Source organism: Lissotriton vulgaris, chromosome 1_2 (genome assembly GCF_964263255.1).
Source record: "Lissotriton vulgaris chromosome 1_2, aLisVul1.2, whole genome shotgun sequence".
NCBI classification, from domain to species: Eukaryota; Metazoa; Chordata; class Amphibia; order Caudata; family Salamandridae; genus Lissotriton; species Lissotriton vulgaris.
The window spans coordinates 125,048,987-125,071,770 of NC_141686.1; the positions used below are offsets into that span (position 1 = coordinate 125,048,987).

The 22,784-nt window shown below is 42.3% G+C and overlaps 1 protein-coding gene across 1 annotated transcript in view; it reads left to right on the forward strand.

Annotated features, from left to right (window-relative positions):
• The window catches only part of LOC147734671 (rho crystallin-like), a 109,220-nt gene extending 86,902 nt beyond the window's left edge, over positions 1–22,318 (forward strand). Inside the window, exons 7-9 of the mRNA XM_086952963.1 lie at positions 3,449–3,614; positions 18,575–18,657; positions 21,066–22,318. Coding sequence (XP_086809089.1) covers positions 3,449–3,614; positions 18,575–18,657; positions 21,066–21,108 — 292 coding nt within the window. The 3' untranslated portion in view covers positions 21,109–22,318. The remainder of the gene's footprint in view (positions 1–3,448; positions 3,615–18,574; positions 18,658–21,065) is intronic.
• The last annotated feature ends 466 nt before the right edge of the window (positions 22,319–22,784 follow it).

Consider the following 22,784-nt stretch of genomic DNA (forward strand, 5'->3'; position numbering starts at 1 on the left):
ATCCCTGCAAGGACCAGAGAAGCTGAAAATTGTTTCTCTGCAATGAGAAATATTTGGCATGAGTATGTGAGTTTCCCCAGATTTTATGTTCTTCGATGTGCCATTTTTTAATGGTTGCATGTTATCACTGAGCCAACCGCTTGATCGGTGATTGATTTAAGTCAGACATACCCATAACCTACCGAACATTTCAAAGTTTAAGTTAACAACAATGGACTAATACATTGCTAATATCCCCCTGTGGTAATTGGAAGTGCTGTGGTCTCCCACTGCACCATAACTGTTTGTGAATGCCTTTCTTTTCATTTTCAATCCCCATTCAAGTGTTCCCATGGACAGTCACTAAATGAATGATGTGATTGATGAAGCTGTCTAATGAAGGTAGCACTCATCATGCATCTGGAAAACTCCATTCATAAATGTTCACAACCTGTTATGGGGATTCATGACAGGTTTCCCGTTAAAGGTCGTAACGTCTTTTACCGTAACATACTCATCTAAGTTTCACTAAGTTACAACAGTGGTTACTACAACTAATGTTCAGAAACATTACTTTTATTGAATAAAAAAATGGGTTGGCCAGTAATATTTGTAAACACCAGGCAGGGCTGTTTCCTCATCATAAACTCCAGTCCGAGTGTTTGCATATCAATCTATATCTAGATAAGTTAAGAACGACTGGATTATGGCTCACCTAAAATAATGTTAATTCATATATAACCTTTTTGGCCATCCCTAATGCTAATACCATAACACTCAGCAGGTGACAGCCAATTGCCGCTACGATTGACTACACAATCCTTATACTTCCTAATCCTTTTATGCATACAAATGGTATATCTGCTATGGGGGTCTTATCCATACCGTGTGCTGTACCAGCATATAAACATGCCATCACCAACTGAACAGGTATAGAATAACTGAAGAAATCTGCGACAATGGAGCTGTGCTCATGACGAGCTGAGCTAGTCATAGAACACCCCGCTGGGCTAATTCCCCTCCTATGCGGGCGTTCCACAGGAGTGGGTGGAGTCATCACGAGCACAGCAGGGCTGCGCACGGCCCCTCTCCCCACCGCACCGCGGGGGAATTAGCTCTGTGCGGAACGGGTTAATCTAGTTTACCACAGCAGGCACCAACCAGCTACATACTATGACTGCTTCTTTACATCTCACAATAACATGCAGGTGTGGTATGATAGTATCAGAGTCCTTCACAGCAGACTGCCCTACCACTTCTCTCCCCAATGATACCTGCTTGAGACCATAACCTTTAAACAAAATATCAGGTTGACCAACCCAGTGGAGAAATCAGTTGACCTCACTATGGTAATAGCAAGTACCATAAAGGACCTGCAGAGCTATTTAAAGCTGCCAGCTTACTGAAACCCATACACACTGCATCTGTCTCTCACATCTCTTCATCCACCACACTGCGGTGGTCATCAAATATGACATGGAAATAGTTTGTGCATACAATCAAAAACAAAAACAACAACCTTCCAACAACATACCCCACAGAGCATAGCTTGCTTTGCAGGCAGGAAAGCACTTCGGTAAAACATATAGAGGCAGTAAGTGCTGTGTAAATGTTGCAATACAGTCCTGAGAGGTGCTTGCTAGGCGGACTGGCAACATATTGTGAAATGGGAACCAATTGTGGTTCAATAGGGAGGTATTCCGAACCTCATGACTGCATGTACTGTAAAATGCAGAGCTCATCACAGAGCAGTGTTCCCTTAATAGACGGATCATAGTAGGTAAAGGGATTCAAAAGAGAGAGAGGGGTGGGCTGAGAACAGAGGATATCTTTTATTTTGTAGTGTGGTCCTCCTGTGAGAAAAGTAATGTGTGATCTGAAATAGTTTCTCAAATGCAAATGCTGTTATAGGGTGAGATGTTTTCCTCAGGATTCAGTAGACCCCTTTGACTGCAAAACCTAGAACTAGGAAACTAGAACCTAAGTATAATTACTGCTTCACATACACACACAAAAATACCCTTCTGTATGGAGTAACACAAAACGCCTGTGCACACTCCTTCAAAAATTCAGATTTTCAGATATGATATCAGCCTTGTTACTATAGGATTATTACTCTTATTATTAACACCCCAAAAGGGACTTTCCCTATGCCACAAACATTTGCCTTCCAAAAGCAATTAAAAACACATGCATTCAAATTGCAACCCAATGGCCAACCTATTCTGGCTCATCTCCAAGCCTGCGTTGTCCTTGACGCAAATTATTCAGAATTCGCCATGTACTGAAGAAAAGTAGAGCTGACTTCTGTGTAAAAGACCAGTAAGCAGCCGCAGACCTCATTCTAGTTGACCTCCCTACATCCTTAGATATAGCCTATCACACAGACTTATACTAATAATGTATGTCTTCAAAGAATTGCCAAAAATGTTCTTGTCCTTCCATAGGTTCTCAAAATCCCTTACTACAGACGTTAGAAATTGCAAAGTTTGTTGAAGTATTTTTTTTACGTCCAATATTATGTCAAATATACATGCAAAACTGGTTTAAACTCTTTACCATGGAATGGGAATAATACAATGCTGTAGTTATTTCTTATTGTATATCAATAAGTGGAGTATCTTTTTTATTTCTTCCATGATTTTCTATAGATGTTTGGTGGATAAAAGTAACTACAAATACTACAAAGTCATTTTATTAAACGACAATACTTTGATTATAGATGTATAAACATGTATTGGTACAAAATAGAATAGAGATGTAGTCTTTTGCAATTTGAGATCATGATAGTAGCTACTTCTCTATTTTTCCAGTCAATTTAATACCAGGGCAGTGGGGGAGATGTTAAGATTATATTTTCGAACTATTCTACTTTTAGTAACTACTACCATGTTACTATTCATTCCCGGCAACGCAACTTAATATATATTTCAACTGAACTATCTATTTTACGTTGAGCATTTCAATGGCAGTTTATGCAGAAATAGTCAGATGTTTCAGGGATCTTTTACAAATATATTTTCTTTCTAAACACTAAATTGTCCTACTTACGAGTTATACACTTTCCCCACGTCTTTCTAGCATCATAATATTCCGTAACCATCAGAACAAAACATCATAATTAGTATTTCAGCATTGTACAAAATAAAATGTTGTAGATATTTTGAATAGATTGCCATTGATACTGCTGGGGCCGTAATTTTGCGCTGGTTGGTAAGTGGAAATGTCAGCTCAAAACTGGCTAAACAAAAAATGAAAAATTTCAACAACAAAAAAAGTACAACTGAATTTCCTGGTTTCTGCTGTTGAGTTCGGATAACTGCGTTAAAGAATTCAGTCCTTGAATCTATCAACGAGTAAGGTAGAACCTCAGTCAGTCTCTCAGTCCACTGTCATTGTTTGTGCCCCGTCTCTTTTTGACAACAGCAAGTAACAAAATGCAATTTCTATGTCCTGTTCCTTTCTTCAGGGTGGATCTGAGCACTCCTGTCCTGCTGGAAGATCCCGTCTTGATTGCAATTGGCAAAAAATACAACCAGTCCGCTGCGGCTGTGGCTATGCGCTATGTACTGCAGTCGGGTGTGATTGTCCTAGCGAAGAGCTTCAGCCCAGAACGTCTCAAGCAAAACCTACAGGTAAAGCACTGGAGAACATTGGGATTTGGGAGGACAGGGATTGTGGAAAAAATGCTTCTGCTGCGTGGAGTGTGGACAAGCGTTTGTATATCGATATGCCTTGGCCAAGATCTAAACCAAGAGCTAGCACCAAACTGTAATGCATCATGGAAACCAAGCCAAAAGACACAGGCACGAGCCCAGTGAGGTGACAACCCTAGGATTCCTAAGAAACATTAATGGAAAAGTTGAATTACAAATGAAGTCAAAAGAATTACCAGCTTTAGGGGTTTTGTACTTTAGGACAAATCCCTTTGTTAATCCTGGCCAGCACCTTGAGACCCTTACAGATGAGTAGTTGCACTTTACAGGATTCTGATTGATTGATTTATTGATTGATTGATTGCCATCTTTCCATACTCAAAACACTGGCTAAGCCAGAGAAAATAATTTCGTGTTTTTTAGTTTGTGCTTCCTACCACAATTCTGTCATTTCCAGGTGTTGTAAATAAATTATGTTGCTGTGACCCAGATTTTACTGAAATATAATTTGCACTCCATTTCTTGGCTTAATGGTTCAATTGCTTGAGGAAGGTGAGGTGTCTTCAGTATCTTCTGATAATACTGTCTGGGTTTGAATAAATACACATATTATTTTGCAGAGAGGTGAGAATACACTTTACGAGCCCGATTCACAGAATAAACTTAAGACTCAATCCTAAACTTACTACTATTTTGGTATTCACAGAATGCACTTACTACTTTTGGCATTCACAGAATGAACTTACTACTTTTGGCATTCACAGAAGTTAGGATTTTGTCTTAAGTTTGTCTTAAGACAAACTTAAGACAGACTTAAGACAGACTTAAGACAGATTTAAGACACATTTAAGACCTACTTAAGGCAGACCTAAGACAGACTTAAGACAAAATCGAAACTTAAGTCTGTCTTAAGTCTGTCTTAAGTCTGTCTTAAGACAAACTTAAGACAAAATCCTACCTTCTGTGAATACCAAAAGTAGTAAGTTCATTCTGTGAATACCAAAAGTAGTAAGTGCATTCTGTGAAAGCCAAAAGTAGTAAGTGCATTCTGTGAATACCAAAATACTAGTAAGTTTGGGATTGAGTTTTAAGTTCATTCTGTTAATCAGGCCCTCCATGACTCAGTTGTAAATCATGGCAAAGTAAAGTGTGCCTTGAAACTGAACGCCTCTGAGAAACCATCTGGGATGGGTCCAGTGGCGACTGGTGACATTTGAAAGTGGTGGGGCCTAAAAGTAAGGGATGACTCTTAAATTGCGAGCAAGCACTGCATATTCTTTTACTTTCACTTTGACATTATTTTGAAAACTACATACCCCCTCAGACCTATGAGAACAGAATCACAAACACAACTAGAATACATGACCACTGCTGCCCTGTGCGCTCTACAGGGAGGCCAAGGACTGAAAGGTCACATATCCTGGACACCTTTTTGACTCACTGGCAGGAATTGTGAGAATCTCACAGTGCCCTCAGCTCCAGAAGTCTCAGTTGGAGCCTTTTATAAACACCTGGTCCGACTCAGTTCAAAGTACGCACTGCACAAGAGCAATGTGCTACATGGAATTTACTGAAATAACACCCTGGAAATAGCTAACACTATGCAATATTAAGTAAAAGTACTCACAGATATTTTTGGCCTGTACTCTGAAGAGACCACTACCCCAATTGTTTGAAATGTTAGCGCCCACTCCCCTTCCTAAGAAGTTTATGGCTAAATGCGCACAAAACCTACTGGGATAGCCCCATTTGGGGTCAAATCCATAAGCTATGCCGACGACACCCAACTTGTCGTCTCGTTGTCGCAACATGAGGGCAACCCGGTCGATCTCCCAGACTGTCTTACAGCCATTTCCTCCTGGATGTCCAGTTCGAAACTTAAACTAAATGGATCTAAGACGGAGATCATGCTCTTAGGCAATCAATTCACCTCTCTGCCCCCTGAGATGTGGCCTGCCTGTATGGGAGATCTTCCATCCCCCAAGCAGCAAATTAAAAGCCTAGGGATTTGGTTCGAACCCCAACTGACCTTCAAGACCCATGCGCAGAAAGTGGTTGGAGGCTGCTTCGGCCTGCTTCGGGCAGCCCGGAAGGTCCTCCCTCTCCTTCCGTTTCAATCTAGAAAGCTGCTAATCCAGGGTTTGATTTTGTCCAAACTGGATTATGGTAACTCCCTTTTCCTCGCAGCCCCTCATGCCACTATCAATACTCTTCAGCGAGCTCAGAATGCCGCAGCCAGGCTGCTGATGGGGGCGCCGAGACGGGCCTCAGCCAAGCCATTGCTGAAAGCCCTGCACTGGCTCCCCATCCAAGAGCGGATCTCTTTTAAGTCTCTCTGCATTGCACATAAGACTTTGCAGGGTAAAGGCCCTCCGGCCTTGAGAGGACTGATCCGACCTTACAAGTCGACCAGGGCCCTTCGCTCGGATGGAGAAAATCTGGCCATTGTCCCACGAGTGAGGAAAGCACGAACAGGAGGCCGACGGTTCTCACTGAATGTGTCAAACAAATGGAATGCCCTCCCTAGAGAACTTCGAATGGAACCGGATCACCTGAAATTTAGAAGAGCACTTAAAACCTTGTTGTTCCCTACCATCCCCTAACCTTGCTTCTCGCTTGAGTTCACCAGGTTCAGATTAGGATTAGCGCTGGGACGCTCCAGGGCAGCCATGCGCTCTACAAGTCCAAATCAAATCAAATCAAACCTGTATGCTTATGTGAAGACAGTGTTTTAAAACATGTAGTCTAATGACTTACTTTGTCTGCTGTATTGTGCTCCTAGCCACAGCACATAGTTAAATAGATCTAACTTACCAGCCATACACCACTGCAATGTTGGACCTATACACATATCGCTTTATTCGTGCAGCCCAGTGCCCGAGTGAAAGATAACACTGCTGTTGCACATCTGCTCTCCACACACCCCACAATCTGGCGCATTAGACACATTGGTGTTAACCAACACCATCCCTTTGCCTAATTTAGTTCATGGTATTGTGCAAGGGATTTGAATTTTACAGTAGTCTGACTTAGAGAGAAGTACAGCACCAAATGAGAACATTTGGAAACCACTAATGCCTAGATGGAGAATATTATGGACCTTTCATGTGAAAAAGCCAAAATACCTGAATATTAATCTATTTTTTCCAGTCTTCTGTTCTCAGGTGAAACATCAATATAATTAGACTTGTACTTAAGAAAAACACATTTTAAAGCATTTTTTACTTGTGGGGAATTCTTAAAACTATGAAGCACTGACTGCGTGGTTCACTAACTGCCTCACAGGGCTCATTCATTTATTGAGGCAAGCGCTGTGGCTGGAAAAAGTAAATGTTGCAATATTTAACATCAAATTATATCACGAAACAAGCGTTTTTTTGTCTTATTATATAAGAACATATAATATAATGTTACCTTGATACAGACGCCATATTTCACAGACACACTAATACACAGACACACACTTTCACCTCGCAGACAATCACTCTCACCCATATGCAGATAACATTTCAACATTTTTCATTTGGCTCACCCTCTACTTATTTACTGGAAAGGTCCCATTTGGACAGCTACTCTCTTCTGATTCAGGCGCTAAAAGGAACTGAAACCTCGCACCTGCGCTGGAGGTCGCAAGTACCAGGCTTCACTCTGCTTGCTCGCTCACCCTTTTCCAACTCTGTGTCAAGTTGGGAAAGGGTGGAGTGACAAGATGATTGACGTGTAGCCATGGGGACTGCAGGGCTTAAGCCAGCAGCGCCCATGGCTAACTTTATCAGTGATGCCTATGTACGTCACATATAGGTGAGGCACGGAGGCGTGACAGGACCCGAAGGCCAGGGATGGAATTTCTTCCGCCCGGACATATCTGAAGGCTGGCGAAGACACCTCTGTGCACCGGCGCCAAACTTCAGAGAGAGCCTGGTGCTGCTGAATAGAAGGAGCTTTGCATTTTTCTTGCGTTATACCAAGAGTGAATAGTATATTATTATTCACTCTTGGCATAACAAAAACAAATACAAAGTGAGCCTGAAAACAAACGGGGCGCAGCCCTTCTGCCCATTCACAGGAACCGCCACTGGGTGGATCAGTACAACTCTACAGCTGTGGAGAAGCAAAGATCTCTATAGGCTCAGCTCTGGGTTAATCAACTCTTAAACACAATGCTATCCAGAGAACACCAGAGATGCAGTTTACAGGGTTCTACTGCATTCTATCACCATGAACCGTCAGATTACGCTTGACTGAAGTCACTCTGACTTTTTCAATGCTCATCCAAAGTAGGCTAACAAAAAAGTGTAAGAAGCAGTGCATCCTTACATATTAGGTTAGAGGCCCGGGAAACATGCTCTGCAAAAGTATGTTCAATGCAAGATTTTAGTGATATCTACGTAATATTTAAAGCACTTTAAAACAAATGTATTTACATATTGTCTGGCTACATCAATCTGCCATGGTTCCAGCTCTCATGAACAAAGTTGGACATGCCTTCTCTACATCATAATGAAGAAGAACCTTTCTGAGACTATGTCATTCCAGGGATTCCACAAAGACCCCTGTCCCTTAGCTCAAGGTTTGAAGTATTGACATTAAGTAGATTAACCAACACATACAAGGCATGTGCTAATAGCCCCAGGTACCATCTTTCTAACAAGGTTCTTACCAGTTGGGTTTCCCTACCCAATGGCCTCATGTACTAGCTAGGCGAATTGAAACATTTCTGCAGGACAAGTCAATAAAAACCTGTGAATTGCATTAAAGTGGTACCCTATACCTCAACTTCAGCTAAAGAAATGACTCTGTGTTTGGGATAACTATGTCTCCCAGCTCGGTACATTGAAGCTCTCCCTGGCAAATGGTTAGGACAGAGACTGCATGTACGCACGACATAACATAGGGGACTGTTTCTGGGCCCAGCTTACCTATTGTTGACTTTCCTAAGGTAACGCTAAATTGAGATTCAAATTCAGGTCCCCAATATCTCAGCTCTTTGCTGTCGCCTTTCAAGCCGAACTACTCTCTGTAGTCCTGCAATACAAATCCCTTCAAAGTCCCGAAAGTGAGGAGAAGGCATCAAGGGGTTTGGTCCTTTTCCTGTCTAGGTCCCAAGCTGTGGAACACTTTGCATGCTGCTGTGACATTGGGCCAATCTTTCTTGGTTTTTGGAAAGCTGTTAACCCGTTTGCTGCTCTGAACGTTCTGCGCCAGTGTGGAACGTTCTATCAAGCAGGCTGAGCCGCGTCGGCCAACGGACGTGCGCAGCACTACCGAGGTAGTGCTCGCGACGGCCGTTGGCCGACGGCAGCAGCAAACGGGTTAAAGATGTGAATTTTCTGAGTGTGTGCGTGACAGTAGCCTGGGTCGATTCACTATTAAGTAATTAGCGCTGGGAAACCCAGTTTGGGTAGCTATGCACTCTATAAATCTCTAATAATAAGAATTTATGCTCTATAAATAATCACAATAATAATAATAATAATAATAATACAAATAATAATAATAATGCAAGGCTCACTAACTGTCTCTTGTCAGATCTGAACTATATTGTGTTTAAGAAACGTTCTGGAAGATCAGCCAGGCCATCTCAACACATTATTAAAGACTCAGGAACAGCCGTATGCTTGAGTTATAGCAGCGATAGGTGAGTTATGGACTGTCATTGCATTGTGATATAGTGTTCTTCAAAGAGTTGAATCTTCGGTTGGACGGTCTTGGAGAATATGTGACTGTTTTTGTAAAAGCTGGATATAAGTAAGAAAAAGGCCAATAGTTAAAAAAAGAAACTTTTTTACACTTCTTAGTTCAAAGTATTTTTTTTTATTTGACAGAGTTTTATATAGAGCAAACCTGACCTGAATCGGATATCATAGCGCTTTACATAGCACCAGTTGTATTACATGAGGACACATTCATTTTGTTAGGCACGGGGAGATGAAGTGATTTTCCCAGAGTCACAGGATGTTAAGCGTCATTGCAGAGACTTCAACCCAGTTAACCAGATTCGAGGTCCACCGCCCTAGCCGTTAGGTCAACTCCTCTACCCATGTACTATTGTGGCTTGGCTTTGGGAATGCTGAGAACTACTATAGATGGGTGTGTGTCTCTAAGATAAGCAGGGTTACTAGTCATGATGGCTCCATGAACACTCCCTATGAAGAATAAGTTTCTGTAACAGGCAGAGAAAATCCCAATGCAAATAGATATGATATCTAGTCATATAAAAATTGCTATTGGTAATATCTTATATATTACTGTGCTTTAAATTTTTGCACAACATTCTTCATTAATGTTTGGACAAACAAATGTAACTAAAAACAAATGTTTAATCATTGTTTGTCACTGTGCTATACAGAATAATTACATTTATGAGTACTTAAGAACCTAAATCACTAGTATTTGTATTAATGTAATTATAAATAAGTGTTGCTTCTAACACAATTAAATAATGTGAGTATATGAATATGTACTTAAAAAAAGCATATTCTCTACATTGTTCATACTCGTCTGACCATAGGACAGGAGTTCAGTATTTTTATATAAAATCAATACCTCACATCTTGTGGAGGCCTATTGACTGATTCCTGTACTTAACTTTTATCAATGAAAAAACATAGTTAAAAAATGAGTTATGGTTATAGCTGAAATGTGTATAACCACTGAAAATTGCCAATTACAGTTCTGAGCACACGTGCCATAGCTGACATCACCCACCATATTTTACTTTTGCTTAATTTACTTTTTCTCCTGTGCCATTAACAAATTGATCTTTTGAGCATGACGGACGACACCATTTATGGTTCACAACACACTCACCTCTATAAATGGCAAATCTTTGTGGTTTTATGTTTTTGAACCAGAACTAAAACTCAGTTTTTAACAGTTTTCGTTGTGTTTTTCTAGGTTTTTCTGTGATGCATTTTATACTCTATCCAAGTTGGGCATGACTTTTGGTCATGCGCAGTGGGGGTTGGTCTCAAGGACTGGCCTGAGATCAAGGCATGCACCCAGGTGGTTGACCACTGGGGTGCCATGTAGAGCACCCAACCTGTCTACAACCTGCCTTTCGAAATACACTATGGTGTTTCAATGCAGGACATCGTCCGCAGCCATGCCCTGCATCAAAACCCACCATGGACAGCAAATCTGTCCACGCAAGGCCTCCAGCATGGGACTCCGTGTGGCCCTAGGCCCTGTGCCCATTCTACCATTGACTGTATGGTCTTTGGCAGTGTGCTGCAGGGGTTTGCCGTGTACCAAACCCACCATTTAATAGCAAACCATATATGGTTTATTGCTACACGAGCACAGGTCGCGCTGACATCTAGCTCTGACAACTGGTGTTTTTAAAACTCCCTTTGCCTATCTTTGTTTATTTAGGTTCTTTAAACCCTTGATTTTAATCGCCGCTACACTGGGCTCCTGTCCCCTCACCCGCATTTAATTTTGGAAAACACACTGCCATTTGGCGGGTCCGGGTTCCGGGGCTGAATCATTTGCGGGCGCCATCTTTGTTTGGGGTGAGTGTGTGTGTGCGCGGGCGCCATCTTGGAGCGTCCCGACGCTCGAGTGGATGTGGGAGACGCCTATTTAAGGCGGACTTGACTTTTCGGGCGTCCTGTTTATTGCTCCACGAGCGCAGGTCGCGCTGACATCTAGCTCTGACAACTGGTGTTTTTAAAACTCCCTTTGCCTATCTTTGTTTATTTAGGTTCTTTAAACCCCTGATTTTAATCGCCGCTACACTGGGCTCCTGTCGCCTCACCCGCATTTAATTTTGGAAAACACACCGCCATTTGGCGGGTCCGGGTTCCGGGGCTGAATCATTTGCGGGCGCCATCTTTGTTTGGGGTGAGTGTGTGTGTGCGCGGGCGCCATCTTGGAGCGTCCCGAGGCTGGAGTGGATGTGGGAGACGCCTATTTAAAGTCGTCCTCTCCCGCGCAGCGGGATCGCGCAGCGGGACTCCGTCGCTTAGCCGGAGTCGTGCCAGAGTCCTGCCCGTCTGCGCCCGTCAGCGTCCCGGAGGCGTTCGAGGCGACGGGCAGGACTGGGCTTTTTATTTTGTATTTAGCTTGTGTATGTGAGCATTATGCTCCACTACTCGGGATCGGAACTTCGCTCCTGGCAGCATATTAATGGCTCCTGCCGTACGGTGTTTCCTGCTCGCCACAAGGGCAAGCATTGCTGCCCTGAGTGTGGCTGGCGCCCGCAGAAACATCTGGTCGGTGCGCCGCAGAAGGCGGCGGTCAGCGCTAAACATCTGGGCCTACTGCTTAATACTAGATCTCTTGGCCGGCATGCTCTGGATATATTTGATCTGCTGGAGTCAGAAAAACCTTTGTTTCTGATGCTCACCGAGACGTGGCTCGGCGAGGCGTCCAACCCAGATATTGCCACTGCTATTCCGCCCGAGTATAACATCTTCAGGCAGGACAGGCCAAAGGGGCGTGGAGGTGGGGTTGCACTAATAGTAAACAAAATGGCCACCTGTACCATCATCCCCTCGGACGCGATTAAGGATTGCGAATCCCTTGCCTTTGCCATTGTCCTTTCACCACACCAATCGATGAAGGGTCTTCTAGTTTATCGGCCGCCAGGGCCCACGGGCTCTTTTTTTGAAGAGTTCCAGTCGGTGACCTCTTCCCTGTTACTCACGTCGGAGCATTGTATTGTTGCCGGGGACTTTAATGTCCACATGGACGTGGAAACGGATGCCGACGCGATTAAAATGTTGGATGTCACAGCCCCTCTGGGCCTGGTTCCCTATCATGTTGGACCGACCCATGAGAAGGGACATACTCTAGATTTGACCTTCTCTACGACCCCCATAGAGATGCTGGCTCCTATCCAGGTGCTTTGGTCTGATCACAGGCTGGTGAAATTTTATTTCTCGGAAGTTAGGAAGCCTTCCGGTGCCCCCCGGCAGACTTCCGTGGGATTCAGGGCACTTCACCGGGTTACTCCGGAACTGCTGGCACAGTCTTGCGCGGACCATCCCTGTGCTTTAACGGGGGACTTAGAGGAGGATGTGGAGCGATTGCAGGCCTGGCTCTCAGAGAGACTTAATGATCTTGCTCCTCTGAGACCCCTCCGCAAACCCGAAAAAGGTGCATCTGCCCCTTGGTTTATGGAAGCATTGGCGGCTTCACGTCGGCAATGCAAGGTAGCGGAAAGAGCATGGCGCGTGAAATACGACGCGACGGCGAAACTCGCCTACAGGTCCTTGGCGAAAGCTTATCATCGGAACATCCTCTCGGAGAAGAAGGCTTATTTCGCGAGAAAAATTGAAGCTGCCTCCAATTCCTGTAAGGAGCTTTTCGCCATTGTGCGGGAGTTTACAACTTCACGCGCGGCACCAACTCAGACTCCCCCTCCTGCGCCTTGGGTCAGGGCGATTGCGGACTTTTTCACCTCTAAGATCCAACGGATCCAGGACTCCTTCCCTGTGCTGGAGCCTGAGATGCCCGGTCGGGCGGAGAATGCCGCTGTTACCCTGCCTAACGCAGGTGTGGCCCTGGCAGCCTTTCCTCCTCTCTCGATGACCGCTTCATTTGACCTGATGGCTGGGCTTAAATCAGGTTCCCCTCGGGATGCCTGCCCCGCAAAATTTCTGGCTAAAATGGCAGCTGTCATTAATCCACTCGTGAACCCCCTGCTGAACTGTTCTCTTGCACAGGGTGTGGTTCCCCAGTCCTGGAAGCAGGCAATGATTATTCCCCTGCTTAAAAAGCCTGGTCTGGATGTGGAGGTGTTGGCGAATTATAGACCTATCTCGCTCCTGCCGGCTTTTGCGAAGGTCATTGAAAAGCATGTGCATAAGGTGCTTGCCGATTACTTGGAGTCCCACGACCTACTGCACCCCACCCAGTCGGGTTTCCGCGCCAATCTTAGCACCGAAACAGCTCTCCTGGAAGTCTCGGAGGCGATAAAGGAGGTGCTGGATTCGGGTGGGAGAGCGATGCTGGTGATGTTAGATCTGTCGGCGGCCTTTGACACCGTCCCCCATGAGGGTCTTCTTGCAAGACTCTCAGAGATTGGTCTCCGGGGGACGGTGCTCCAGTGGTTTCGATCATTTCTGGCAGGCCGTCGACAAACGGTCTGGGCTTCTGCTTGCTCCGCCGAGATGTCGCCATTGGGTGTCGGAGTTCCTCAGGGCTCAGTTCTGAGCCCAACTCTATTTAACATCTTCATGACCCCTCTGGCGGCACTGGCGGAGTCTTTCGGGGCTCAGATCGTTTCCTACGCCGATGACACCCAGCTCCTCTTCACCTGTGAGAGGGGTGCGGACTTCGATGGAGGCAGGATCCAGGGTTGCCTTGAGGCTGTGTTTCAGTGGTTCCAACATAACAGCCTCAAGTGCAACTCGGATAAATCCGAGGTCCTCTTTTTTGGGTGCAGTTCGGACCCGGACTGGAAAGTGTGGTGGCCTGAGAACATGTTTCAACCAGCAAGTTCGTCCCAGGTGGCAAAAAACCTTGGGATTAAGATCGACAATGGCCTCACACTACGCTCACAGGTAATCGGTCTCACTGGCACCTGCTTTAGCCTGCTCCGGATGCTACGCAAGTTTCTTCCCCTGTTATCGGAGGAACACAGGAAGATCACGGTGCAGGCGATTATAGGCTCGAGAATTGACTACTCCAACGTCCTCTATCTCGGCCTGCCAGAATACCTGCTCCAACGGTTACAGGTTGTCCAGAACTCGGCAGCACGTGCCATCTTTGGACTATCTCGCCGTGCCAGAGTCTCGGGCCTCCTGGAGGCTCTGCACTGGCTTCCTGTCCGGAAGCGGATAATTTTTAAGACTCTTACTCTGGCACACAAAGCCTTGCACGCCTCCGGAGCAAAATACCTTCAGAAAAGGCTGACCTTTTACCATCCCGCCAGGTCGCTCAGGTCAGAATCCTTGTCTCTTGCTGCGGTTCCTCGTGTGAAAAGAGCTCGCATCGGAGGTCGCTCTTTCAAATTACTAGCGCCTCAGTTGCGGAATAAACTGCCTGTGCCCCTGCGCAGCACTTCTAACCTGTTGGCTTTTAGGAAGGGGCTCAAAACCTGGCTTTTTACCTCTTAGTTTCTGGCCCTATTAGGTTTCCTTTCTCTCTGTCTTTTATTTTCTTTCCCTGTTGTGTTATGAGATTAGTGTGCAATTCAAAGCGTCGGGACACTCTTTCGAGTAGCCGCACGCTAAATAAAACCCCGGTATAACATAACATAACATAACATGGCCAGAGAGCCTGGCCTCATCCTATGCAGGTGGCATATCGCCACTTTGCTATGCACAACAGGGGTTCCTTAACTATATATATTTTTTTGTTTTTCCTTTTTAAAAAAAATATATATTGAGTAAACAAAATTGATTTTCATAACAATGGCAAATTGTATATACAAGATGGTTCCAATTTTCTGGAACATAAAATTGCAGCTGCATGTTTGCCATGTTCCTATATGTTGCCAAGGAAACCTTCCTTGTGTTATCCGCAGCGATCCTCTGGGTTGGGCACCTCTCACAGAAGCCTCCAACCCCATTACTATGGACATTTTTTCCACTGGGAAGAAATTAAGATTTTCAAAATGGTAGAAAAAAAATTAGTCCTTTCATCAGACAATCACATTTGAAAAAAAACTTCGTGTAATTGACATTGGGTAACATTTTTTAAATGACAGAGCTAAGCCAAAGTGTTAACTCTTTCAAGCCCACTTGGAAAGCTTTTTTAAATGATCATATCTTAAACTATTGAACAGGTTTACACCAAATAATGAAAGCACAACTTCTCACTTAAGTTCTACTTTCAAGCCTAATTTAGCATAAGCAGGTTTTATGCATTTTTTGCTGTAGGCGCAAGCAATATTATCTAAGGGAGCTAAAATAGGAAAAACCTTTTTTTTACCCCACATTGAATTTATATTCCCCCCTGTAAAAACCTGCACACATCTTGGCAGGCTGAATCTTAGCTAACTATATGTTTGGTTTCCCAAATCTTTTGCAGAACTCTCAATGAGAGCCAAAGTTAGAGGCAAATCAAAAATGCCCTTTCAATGGAAATTGTGGCTGAACCATAACTAAACAGTGGGGACTGCTAGTAACTACTGATCTAATAAAATATTCCTCCTATGTAAAATAAGTGCATTTTCTATTGAGAACCTCAGATGCTGTGGCTTCGATTTAAGTTAACTTTGTTAATACAAAGTGAATCACAGCAAGTCGAGGAATTCGAAAAGAACCATAAAGATTCAGAAAGCTATTCCCTATGTTTTTGAATTTGAAATAATGCATTATTCCTCCTCATGGATAAAACTCTTCTGACAAGTTAATTATATATTTGTCTGGAGAAAAATATTGCAGCTATACATGTGAATGTGGAGAACCTTTTATTTAACTCAGACGCTTACGTGAATTGCCATTTATCACATCCATAATCGTGTAGCCATTGACTGAAGGGATCTTCCAAATTGTGTGTTGGGGCTTAAAGAAAGCAACTCACAATACTTAAAACATCTGAGGTTTCCTAAATTTTAAGAAAAGAGAAATTAATAACGTAAGTATGTATCAGATTCATCTGCGTTGCATAACATATTACACAATATTAGTCTCTTGTTTAGCACACCAAGAATATGATTGGTACATTCCAAACTGTAGTTTCTAATATCATATTTTCAAATGTATTTCATGTATGCCTTATCCTGTAGTATAATCTAGCCATGCATTCAGGAATGTAAATATATGCAAATACATAATTTACTACACCACTGTTAGATTTTTGAGAGCCACGGAGCTTGGAATCTACACACTGTCCCTGCCAGCACTGACAAATAATAATAACCACACACTACAAGTGTGACAGTTTGGGATAGCAAACACAACAAGATGATGGATGGAGTGTTGATACTTTTCAACCACTCACCCCCAGTCAGGAGATCTTTGTTTAATCCATCATTCTTTTGCTCACTATGCCCAGTTTGGATCCAGCTATATGCAAATCAACCTTGACCCTGCCACTCATGGGAACAGTCCAGCCAGAACTGCCAGGCCAGGTCCTGCCTAGCCTGGAAAGAAGCATCCTGGCTTGGTGTTGCGGTATCATCCCTAATCAGCCAGGCTAGCTTTAATCTGGTGGCACTGTGAGCTAGGGACCCACGTCTGGGCATACCCTTGTCCAATTTGGCCGAACATAGCAAATACTTTTCTAGATCACTGAAGCTCTTAAGGATGGGCTGGAGCCACTGTTGTTATATTTTTAAAAAGCATATTGAACATTTTGCTTAAGAGCTCGTCTTAATAATGGACAGGCACCACCACCATATGGTAGACTGTCATGAGTTGCATTTCTTGAAACAAGTGCCGGTGTCAATCACGAGCAAACATCAGCACAAATGAAGCACATGAATGACACCTATTGGTTTTGACAGGAGCATGAACCCAGATCACTTGCCACCCTCAACAAGAGATTCATGCCAGTTGGGGGGGGCCAGATTCACAGAACTAACTTAAGACAAAATCCTAAACTTACTACCATCATGTTATTCACAGAAGGCACTTACTCATTTTGGTATTCACTGAAGACACCTACTCATTTCGCCATTCACAGAAGTTAGGAGTCCTAACTTTAGGACTCCTAAATGCCTTCGGTGAATACCGAAAGTCTTAAAGTTAGGATGTTTTTTAGTTTCGAAGTAGTAAAGTTAAGACTCCTAACTTTAGGACTCCTAAATGCCTTCTCTGAATACCGAAAGTCTTAAAGTTAGGATTTTTCTCAGTTTAGGAGTAGTAAAGAGAGGACTCCTAAATGCCTTCTGTGAATACCGAAATGAGTAAGTGTCTTCTGTGAATACTAACATGAGTAAGTGCCTTCTGTGAATACCAAGTTTAGGATTTTGTCTTAAGTTGGTTCTGTGAATCGGGCCCTAGGAAATTTGCCTTTTCTGCGTGGTCACCCCAGATTTTTTTATTACTCTTGGACCCTATATTTCTGCTGGTGATAAACACGGCACACATTACCCCTGCTAACCAGTGGCAAAGTGCCTGGACTCCCCTTTATACATTGTAAAATTGGAATAACTTAATTACCTATAAGCCCCTAGTATATCATACCCAATTTAGCAAAGTTAAATGTCACTAGTGTACAGCAGCAGCTATTGTGCCATCCACTACACTGACAGTGCAAATATGGCTTCAGGCCTACTGATTCCTCTTATAGGATAAATGTCATTTTGGTTTAATTTTGTTCATTAAAGTTTACTTAATTTCTTTTATTCTGCTTGGGACTTTTCTTGTTTTTCATTTCAACTTTATTACTCTTTTGGTATTGCATAAATACTTTACAGATTGCCTTTAGTTAAGCCGGTGCCCTGAGCCACAGCTACCAGGGGTTGAGCTCAGGTGAACCTACTGACTTTGGTGGTTGATCCTGGCAAGGTTTGTAATTATTTCTTAAGGTAGGTAGGCACCCCTTTCCCCCAAATTCTAACTCAGTTTCCAAGAGCAATGAGCCAGTGTTTGAAACCACTTACTCAAAGGAGGGACTTCTACTAAAGAGTAATGTGATCTTATGATCATAAAAACAGTTATTTGCTTTGTGGATTTGGTCAGGAAAGTAATCTATGATTTTCTTGCTGTAATGGAGATTTTGAAAATGTATTTCTGTTTAAACTGACAACAATTTTCCAAAGAACAAGTAAATTTATTAAAGTAAATATTTTGATGTTTACTCGACTCAAGGTTTTATTTTAAAGAATGTTATCCTGTAATATTTGACTCTTTACTGTTATGCTTGTTTGATTGCATTTGCTAATGAATAATTGGATAATGTCAGCTTCCTCATAGGACTTTCTTATTGGTATTAAGTGAAAGTTACTGACATTTCATAAAAGGTTACTATTTACCCCTTGACCTTGAAATTATATCACTACACCTTGCAATAGAAACTTTTCGTTTTTTATTTGGCAGATATTCGATTTTGAGCTGACCCCTGAAGACATGAAAACTATTGATGGGCTGAACAAAAATCTTCACTATGGACTATTTGCACAGTAAGATGTTTCTATGGTTTCATTAATTTAGTTTTTATGTTATATTAATGCATCCATGCCGAACACTCAAGCCACCTCCTAACGCCACTGCACCATTACCCCAACTTCAGCAAAACAGAAGCTTTGCAACCACTACTGTATACAAACTGTAAATACAAAAAAACAGTAAACTCCATTTGCATTCTCTTGCATGGCTGACTATTTCATAAAACAGGGTACCCTTTATTTAAATAAGTACTGCTCATTCCTCTAATCTGCTCGAATTCTTCTCTCTGGTAGGAACCAATCTACAGGCCTATGGAAGTGGAGGTTACTGACACATGGTTGTTCCCTTGACCTATAATGTAACTATTAGATTATAAATATAAAAAAGATCAAACCCAGAATTCTTAATTTGACTTTGGCCAAAGACTATAAACAATTAAACTGAACATGAACTTCCAGTGGCTGACTGAACAAGAAATTAACAGGTGAATGGCTACCTAAAGCGATTAGATATTGGGAAGACACACAAAGTGTCTAGGGCACATTTGAGTAAAGGAAAAACAATTCAGAGAGTCAATAGGCCTTAAAAAGAAAAAAACTCCTTCTACACAGGTGACCGGTACTCCTGAGCACTATAAAGTAATCATTGTTTGTCCCTGTGCTATACAGAATAATTACATTCATGAGTACTTAAGAACCTAAATCACTAGTATTTGTATTAATGTAATTATAAATAAGTGTTGCTTCTAACACAATTAAATAATGTGAATATATGAATATGTACTTAAAAAAAGCATCTTCTCTACATTGTTCATACTCGTCTGACCATAGGACAGGAGTTCAGTATTTTTATATAAAATCAATACCTCACATCTTGTGGAGGCCTATTGGCTGATTCCTGTACTTAACTTTAATCAATGAATTAACATCGTTAAAAAATGTGTCTCATAGCAATTCTGATGCCAAGGTTGCAGAAACTTCTTGGGGTTTTGGATCACAGAATGCTGGGATCTTTAGAGCTAATTTACTGGAATGTCTTCATGATGTAGCTGAAGATGTGGAGTAACACATAAGTTACTGATGCTGACATATAGCTGTGGGAAGGCATCAGTACAGTGCAGATTTAGCTTACCACTACATGGTTGGGTTTGGCATCGATGCCTCTGCAGGGTCCTTGTCTACGTATGCTGGGAGCTTAGTCGGTCACTCGGGCTCTTTACAATGAGGACAGCTGGAAAGAGCTCCGCTTTAATGTAGGTCTTACTACAATGCTACAGGAACAGCTATCAATTGAAATCCTGCTTCAAAATGTTCTCACTTACTAGCCAACAAAAAGTCCTTTATACAACTTACATTTTTGTTTCTATCATAAGAAGTATTGGCTACAAGGACCCTCCAGGCAAAGTGCTGTTAGCTGTAAACTCTAGAATAGCTGAAGGTGTCACATGGCATGCCATTAAACACCGTTAAGAGCACACATATTAATGGGGTATCAAGGAGCTTGTGAGTGGTGGGGGTAATCAGACTTCACAGAGAGAATGGAGTCTAGAGGGCATTTAAATAACAGCACCAAACTTTAGAACGTTGCTTTTCCACATGCGGGGAGCCAATTTATATCCATGTGCCTCTGAGAAAATATTTTCACATTACAGAACACCAATACTAAGTAAGTTATATTATTCTGGAGCGGCTATAGTTTTTTTTAGACCTGGGTGGTAAACTCCAACTCCGTGCACAGCGTAGAGTGTGTAGTTCCAAACAACTCAGTGAAGTGGTGCAGAGCGCAGTTTTACCTCTATTGTGTCTCAGCAACATTAAGCTGGTGAGCGAGGAAAATCCAACACTAGCCCACTTATTGGCAAGATTTATCAACTCAGGCAGTCGCAGCATGTCACTACCGCTTGCTTTGAGTAACCTGCCGCACGCGTTGAGGAAGCTGCAGCTTGTGTAGAACATCTACTCGAGTGGCAGAAAGAAGCTGTGCCCTCTTGTGTTGTGCGTGGTGCTGTTCTCACTAAGTTCACAGCACAGGATAAGCACCTGGCACAGAAAATCTGCATGAGCGGCGCAACTTACCTCACTCTGCCACCTGCGGAACCCTGCGGAGTAGAGTTATGTGGAACTCCGCGAACTCCGCCTGGGCCTAGTCTTTATATGAGATAGTCTGGCAGGTCATTGAACACAGATACAGAGTTCTATTGCTGAGCTGAGGTTTACATCTTTGTTCTAGAGACGCTGCTTTGTTAACTTAAGTCAAGTATGACAGTGATACTCTCTTCTTGCTCCCGCCTTCTTTATTCAAAAGTGATCTTTAATGCTAGGTCTCTGCTTACAATGTTTCACATGAATCTTATAATAATGACTCCAAAGCCCAGCCTTTACTAAGATGTGAACTCTAAGATTTTATATTATCTCATTTGCAGAATGAAGGACCACCCAGAATACCCATTCCATGATGAATTCTGAAGAAAGTCATTGATATTTGTTGAAATCATGAAGATAAACAAACATTTATCAACATAAAACTATTAAATGCTTTAACTGCCAGTTTTGTAGATGACGTGAACGGGTCATCTAACACCATAACAGAAGCCAGCCTCAAGTTTGCTGTTGGAAAAAACACATTGTGCATATCGCTTTACATAATGCTCATTCATGTACCTAGAATCAAGGTGTCATATTCACAGCAAGACCCTGTCAAAATCAATAAAATATTTTTGTAGTTGTGTAACTATGAGCTAATCTTTTGTTGTAGAGCTTAAATGACTCTCACTTTTAATAGACTATTTCCTAAACACAATATATTTGACTGTATAATGTGTCACAAACTATGGTTGTAAAACTACAGTTACAAACATAACTCTCTCTTGCCTTTGGTGGAGGACATTGGATTATCACTGCCTTTTTTGATATCCTTAAGGAAGAAATTATCACATGATGCGTATGGGATCAGCGATGTGAATTCTATCATACATCGGTGCAAGAGAATATTGACCTAACCTACAATCACTTGCTGTTCAAAAGCATCTGAGCCTAGGTTTGCACAGAGCATGGATTCTGTTTAGGGAAGAGAATTTTGAGGTTTCCCCAAGGATATAGGGAGACAGCGTTTGCAACGCTGTGAGTACCACGCGCGTTGGTAACAACACACATGTTACATCGTACGCGTTGTTACCACGCATGGCATTACAACGCAACGTTTCTATGAATTGCACTAGATGGCGTGCAACACCAGGAAATGTGTTATTTTAAAGTGCAACATATTCTCTGCTGTTGCGCCACCTGGAGTAGGAATAGTCATTTATACTATTCCTAAGTCCAGCGAGCCATCTAGTGCAAGTCGTAGAAATGATTTGCGTTGTAATGCCATGCGTGGTAACAACGCGGGCGATGTAACATCCGCACTTGAACTTTTTTTATTCATAAAAAAAATAAACAATAGGCAAAATACAACAATAAATATGAAAATGACAAAATTATGAAAGTACTACAAAGCAAAAGATCAGTCGTATGTTTTCCTTTTCATGCCAAGGAAGCAATAGGCATTGGATAATGCACATTTAAATAATGAATCCATAAAGAATGTCTTTTACATGTGAGCAAGCCAGCTGTGACTGCCGAAACGTGTAATGCTATTCTGATGAAAGAACATAAATAAAATCTACTTATTAACAAAGCCCCTGGAGTTGTCGGTACCTGTGTGATTTTGAAGCAGAGGTGGACAATGTTATTTGTATTACAATACAAATAATTATTTTAAGGTTTCTCTGTTTTATGGATGATATTCAGGTGTGCTATGAATTTTTATTTTAAATATTATTTTTATTATTTTTGCATTGATTTATATTTGGCTTCCTTATTTGCTTTTATTTTTTTATATATTTTCATAATATTTTAAAATTAAATAATATCTCTTTGGTTTAGAGAATGTAATCCCTCATATATGTTTTCTCCAATGTTTGTTGGATTGGAGTTAAAATAGTAATCTGAATCCCCATCATGAATGCACTTTCCCCACTGCTTATTGGATTACAGCTAGTACAATAAGTCTTACCACCCCCCACTGTAGGCACTTTCCTAAAATGTTGTTCAACTGTAGCTAGATTAGTAAATCTGCCCTGCCAGGCGATGCTTGTTTACCA